Source organism: Oncorhynchus gorbuscha, unplaced genomic scaffold (assembly GCF_021184085.1).
Source record: "Oncorhynchus gorbuscha isolate QuinsamMale2020 ecotype Even-year unplaced genomic scaffold, OgorEven_v1.0 Un_scaffold_1514, whole genome shotgun sequence".
Classification (NCBI taxonomy): domain Eukaryota; kingdom Metazoa; phylum Chordata; class Actinopteri; order Salmoniformes; family Salmonidae; genus Oncorhynchus; species Oncorhynchus gorbuscha.
The window spans coordinates 127,664-134,062 of record NW_025746268.1 but is presented as its reverse complement, the minus strand read 5'-3'; the positions used below and the strand labels follow the sequence as shown (position 1 = coordinate 134,062).

The following is a 6,399-nucleotide window of genomic DNA, read 5'->3' as shown; positions in this document are numbered from 1 at the left end:
AGTTACTGATGAAAGAAAACAGGCCCGGCCCTAGTTACTGATGAAAGGAAACAGGCCCGTACCCTAGTTACTGATGAAAGGAAACAGGCCCGTACCCTAGTTACTGATGAAAGACAACAGGCCTGGCCCTAGTTACTGATGAAAGACAACAGGCCTGGCCCTAGTTACTGATGAAAGACAACAGGTCCGGCCCCTAGTTACTGATGAAAGACAACAGGTCCGGCCCCTAGTTACTGATGAAAGAAAACAGGCCCGTACCTTAGTTACTGATGAAAGAAAACAGGCCCGGCCCGGCACTAGTTACTGATGAAAGTAAACAGGCCCGGCCCTAGTTACTGATGAAAGAAAACAGGCCCGGCCCGGCCCTAGTTACTGATGAAAGAAAACAGGCCCATACCCTAGTTACTGATGAAAGAAAACAGGCCCATACCCTAGTTACTGATGAAAGTAAACAGGCCCGGCCCCTAGTTACTGATGAAAGTAAACAGGCCCGGCCCTAGTTACTGATGAAAGTAAACAGGCCCGGCCCTAGTTACTGATGAAAGAAAACAGGCCCTAGTTACTGATGAAAGTAAACCCCGGCCCCTAGTTACTGATGAAAGTAAACAGGCCCGGCCCCTAGTTACTGATGAAAGTAAACAGGCCTGGCCCCTAGTTACTGATGAAAGACAACAGGCCTGGCCCTAGTTACTGATGAAAGTAAACAGGCACGGCCCTAGTTACTGATGAAAGTAAACAGGCCCGGCCCTAGTTACTGATGAAAGTAAACAGGCACGGCCCTAGTTACTGATGAAAGTAAACAGGCCTGGCCCCTAGTTACTGATGAAAGAAAACAGGGCCGGCCCGGCCCTAGTTACTGATGAAAGAAAACAGGCCCGGCCCCTAGTTACTGATGAAAGAAAACAGGCCCGGCCCCTAGTTACTGATGAAAGAAAACAGGCCCGGCCCCTAGTTACTGATGAAAGTAAACAGGCCCGGCCCCTAGTTACTGATGAAAGAAAACAGGCCCGGCCCTAGTTACTGATGAAAGAAAACAGGCCCGGCCCTAGTTACTGATGAAAGTAAACAGGCACGGCCCTAGTTACTGATGAAAGTAAACAGGCCTGGCCCCTAGTTACTGATGAAAGAAAACAGGGCCGGCCCGGCCCTAGTTACTGATGAAAGAAAACAGGCCCGGCCCCTAGTTACTGATGAAAGAAAACAGGCCAGGCCCCTAGTTACTGATGAAAGAAAACAGGCCCGGCCCCTAGTTACTGATGAAAGAAAACAGGCCCGGCCCCTAGTTACTGATGAAAGTAAACAGGCCCGGCCCCTAGTTACTGATGAAAGAAAACAGGCCCGGCCCTAGTTACTGATGAAAGAAAACAGGCCCGGCCCGGCCCTAGTTACTGATGAAAGTAAACAGGCCCGGCCCTAGTTACTGATGAAAGTAAACAGGCCCGGCCCTAGTTACTGATGAAAGAAAACAGGCCCGGCCCTAGTTACTGATGAAAGTAAACAGGCCCGGCCCTAGTTACTGATGAAAGTAAACAGGCCCGGCCCCTAGTTACTGATGAAAGTAAACAGGCCCGGCCCTAGTTACTGATGAAAGAAAACAGGCCCGGCCCCTAGTTACTGATGAAAGAAAACAGGCCCGGCCCCTAGTTACTGATGAAAGTAAACAGGCCCGGCCCCTAGTTACTGATGAAAGAAAACAGGCCCGGCCCTAGTTACTGATGAAAGAAAACAGGCCCGGCCCGGCCCTAGTTACTGATGAAAGTAAACAGGCCCGGCCCTAGTTACTGATGAAAGTAAACAGGCCCGGCCCTAGTTACTGATGAAAGAAAACAGGCCCGGCCCTAGTTACTGATGAAAGTAAACAGGCCCGGCCCTAGTTACTGATGAAAGTAAACAGGCCCGGCCCTAGTTACTGATGAAAGTAAACAGGCCCGGCCCTAGTTACTGATGAAAGTAAACAGGCCCGTACCCTAGTTACATCGGCCCTAACCCGACGTATCCTGTCGGGGCCCGACGTGCTGGGGTAGGAGAGCTCTAAGCCACCCAGCACCATCCACACACAGCGCCACCACAGTCAGGAAGTTTAAACAGGACACATTCCAGGGGCCATTGTCTGCATCCCAAATGGCTCCCTATTCCCTATATAGTGCACTACTTTTGGCCAGAGACCTATCAGCCCTGGTCAAAACTAGTGCACTAACTAGGGAATAGGGAGCCAAATTGGGATGCAAGCTACAGAGTGGGGTCCTGCTGCTGGGAAGTGACTGAGTCAACAGTGGGAGGTAGGCTTTCCCTGCTGTCACCGGGGCAATGTACCCAGACTACCCCACTAACCCATCAATGAGCCACAGTCCAACACACAGGGCAGGGTTGTGTTCATTAGGCAATAAAAACGCAATGAAAACAAGACTCAAAACAGGCCGGGGGGGACTAAGAGGACATTGTCCAATGAGAAGAGCTTGTTTTGTTTTAAAGTGGAGAGGTTTCAAAACGTTGTGCCCTGATGAACGTGTGCCAGCTGAGCCACAGTCAGAGTAACAACAGTACTGCAGGGTCTGGAGGACAGGGAGCCCACTGACTAAACAGAGACCGGGTCAGTTTATTCAGACGGTTTTAATGCCAGGGACCTGGGCAGTACCACTGCTATAAACACACTGGGCAGTACCACTGTTATAAACACACTGGGCAGTACCACTGCTATAAACACACTGGGCAGTACCACTGCTATAAACACACTGGGCAGTACCACTGCTATAAACACACTGGGCAGTACCACTGTTATAAACACACTGGGCAGTACCACTGTTATAAACACACTGGGCAGTACCACTGTTATAAACACACTGGGCAGTACCACTGTTATAAACACACTGGGCAGTACCACTGTTATAAACACGCTGGGCAGTACCACTGTTATAAACACGCTGGGCAGTACCACTGTTATAAACACGCTGGGCAGTACCACTGTTATAAACATGCTGGGCAGTACCACTGTTATAAACACACTGGGCAGTACCACTGTTATAAACACGCTGGGCAGTACCACTGTTATAAACACGCTGGGCAGTACCACTGTTATAAACACGCTGGGCAGTACCACTGTTATAAACACGCTGGGCAGTACCACTGTTATAAACACGCTGGGCAGTACCACTGTTATAAACACGCTGGGCAGTACCACTGTTATAAACACGCTGGGCAGTACCACTGTTATAAACACGCTGGGCAGTACCACTGTTATAAACACGCTGGGCAGTACCACTGTTATAAACACACTGTTATAAACACACTGGGCAGTACCACTGTTATAAACACACTGGGCAGTACCACTGCTATAAACACACTGGGCAGTACCACTGTTATAAACACACTGGGCAGTACCACTGTTATAAACACACTGGGCAATACCACTGTTATAAACACACTGGGCAGTACCACTGTTATAAACACACTGGGCAGTACCACTGTTATAAACACACTGGGCAGTACCACTGTTATAAACACACTGGGCAGTACCACTGTTATAAACACACTGGGCAGTACCACTGTTATAAACACACTGGGCAGTACCACTGTTATAAACACACTGGGCAGTACCACTGTTATAAACACACTGGGAAGTACCACTGTTATAAACACACTGGGCAGTACCACTGTTATAAACACACTGGGCAGTACCACTGTTATAAACACACTGGGCAGTACCACTGTTATAAACACACTGGGCAGTACCACTGTTATAAACACACTGAGCAGTACCACTGTTATAAACACACTGGGCAGTACCACTGTTATAAACACACTGGGCAGTACCACTGTTATAAACACACTGGGCAGTACCACTGTTATAAACACACTGGGCAGTACCACTGTTATAAACACACTGGGCAGTACCACTGTTATAAACACACTGGGCAGTACCACTGTTATAAACACACTGGGCAGTACCACTGTTATAAACACACTGAGCAGTACCACTGTTATAAACACACTGGGCAGTACCACTGTTATAAACACACTGGGCAGTACCACTGTTATTCCATTCTATTAATGAGGTTTGTTTCAATATATCGACTGAGTTAATGAATTCCCTTGGGTCCGAACAACCTCAGACAACACTGATCCATTGATGTGTCCCAAGCCAGCCACACATCAAGGCTGGTGAGTGATGTCACACTGCCACCCTCACAAGTAACTGAAAAAATCTAAAAACGACAACAGACCTCTCTCTATACAGGACCATGACAATGGTCATGTACTTACTGGTCATATTCGGCGTTGTCGAGGTCACAGCGGGCATCCTTGTGCTTCTGCCAGTCTCTCCCGTGTTTACATGTGGTGAGCAGCACCACGTCCTCAGAGTTATGGACGTGATATAATGCATTCCTCGTGTCTGATCCGATTCCAGTGAGGTATCGTTTCCCTTTGAACACAAGCATGTATTTCCTGTACGGTGGGATAGAGTTGTATTTTAAATAGCCCCTCTCCCCTCCGGCGCTGGGGTGGTCTTTCCCAAAAAGAGGGATGGAGACATCGAAATTGGGTCTGAAGTTCTCTGTGCCTATGCTTGCCTTGGCTAGCATGGCCTGTCCAAAGTCGAAGCCCAGATCTTCCGTGTAGTCGGGCCAAGTTCCCGAATAGAGGTTGAAGATGAGGTGATTCTTTCCGTTATTCCACAGATGCAAGTTCTGGACTTTAGTTCTGAGGTTGTGAACATACTGCGGAGACAGAATGTCCCTGTCTAGAGTGTCCAAACTCAGGACAAACAGACAAGCCTGTCCCGGGTCAGACGTATAGAACCTGGAAGCTTCAATGGAAGATAAAATATTCTGATAACTCTCGGACATCTTCTCTCCTTTCTGTTGCGGGTAAACGTAAACTTTAAATCCGTTGGTTTTGCACAAGGAAAAATCAAAGCAGAAGTCCATCCGGCAACGTTTCCCGTTATAAACTCCCGAAATGACATCCCTCTTCTGTCGTGGCGATATGTGAACATTGTACTCCTCGGTCTCCATTTGGTCCCAGGGGCTGAACGGCTGCAGGGACCCAGAGAAGTGGTGCCACTGGGGACTCCCGTGGTGTCCATCGATGCTGCGGTCATCACGCCGGTTGTTGCTTCTGGATAGCGGGGTTTGCATCCCTCCACAGTACAACAACAGAATGAGACACGCACCGGCGGAGGACAGAATTAAGTACCGTTTTTTGGCCTGCATGTGTCCTTCGATCAGGGTCGAGATGTCTAGTAAATCCAACGAGCCCCGATGAAGTTTCACTCCTCTCGCCACTACTTCCAATTGAACGGCTGCGCCATCTTCCTCCAGCCAGGAAGGGTTTTGCGCTCAACACGTCCACCACCTTCTGATTCCTTTCCCCAAGCCGACGATTGATCCAGCGCATGTGGGCGATGTATAATGATCATTTACTTCTCCCTTGTCAATAGTTATGGTGAACAGTGGCTATCTTCCAGCACTTAAAGAGTAGACTACCTTCCTGGTAAGTTAGGGATTGAAGATGCACCCGGACCTTACATTTCTTTATGCTATTAGCGGGTTCATCTTCAGTGTTTCATCTGCCTGTATGACAAAAGAAGCAGACACTTTCTTGCTTTGTAGCCTAAACGCTCCAGCAGCACACAATCACAATGTTCTGGCCAGCTACACAGGGCGACAAGAATGTAGCCAACTTGACTAGCTTGCCCAAACATCCAGAGATTCAGGACTCACATTATAACGGTCCGTGTTGAACTGCTCCATGGTCCAAACGAACGATATAACATAATGTGCCAAGCCTGCTATTCTGCAATTCAATAAATAAGTTGAAAGCAATTCGACTTAGCAGCATTCACAACACTCTCTCTCTCACTCTCCCTAGTCCAAGGAAAGACAACTCAGTCTCTTGAAGCGTCGGGAAATTATTGTTATACATTTTAAAGAAACATATCCGTCACATATCCCAATTGTAAAAAAAAAAATGTTTGGTGAGTTGTTCTGGATCTCACACAGAGGCATTCCAACCCTACGGCGTCTGATGACGATATGACGTTCTTCCATGACGCACTGGGCTTTTTCATTGGTTCGCGTCATATCCCGAAATAGGCGGGGCTTCCGCATCCCATTCACAACTGGAGACCCGCCAAGAGTAACCTCACCCTGGAGGTTAGAGATGCATGGCAGGGTTTCTCTATTGCATTGCTTTTATTTTAAATATATCTCATTTTAACAGCACATTTTGGTTCGACCTCTCCTGTTAAATAATAAACTGTTATTTATTTATTCATCTTGCTCCTTTGCACCCCAGTATCTCTACTTGCACATTCATCTTCTGCACATCTACCTTTCCAATGTTTAATTTCTATATTGTAATTACACCGTCACCATGGCCTATTTATTGCCTTAACTCCCT

The 6,399-nt window shown here is 47.8% G+C and overlaps 1 protein-coding gene across 1 annotated transcript; it reads right to left on the bottom strand.

Annotated features, from left to right (window-relative positions):
* Nucleotides 1-4,021: 4,021 nt before the first annotated feature.
* Nucleotides 4,022-5,419, bottom strand: LOC124023153 (exostosin-1-like). The gene has a single exon (XM_046337689.1). It carries the CDS (start codon nt 5,208-5,210, stop codon nt 4,257-4,259), a length of 954 nt encoding a protein of 317 aa, XP_046193645.1. The 5' UTR covers nt 5,211-5,419; the 3' UTR covers nt 4,022-4,256.
* Nucleotides 5,420-6,399: the final 980 nt, after the last annotated feature.

Excerpts from the sequence above, each read along its gene's own strand:
- LOC124023153 (XM_046337689.1), bottom strand. The coding sequence starts at position 5,210 with ATGCAGGCCAAAAAACGGTACTTAATTCTGTCCTCCGCCGGTGCGTGT.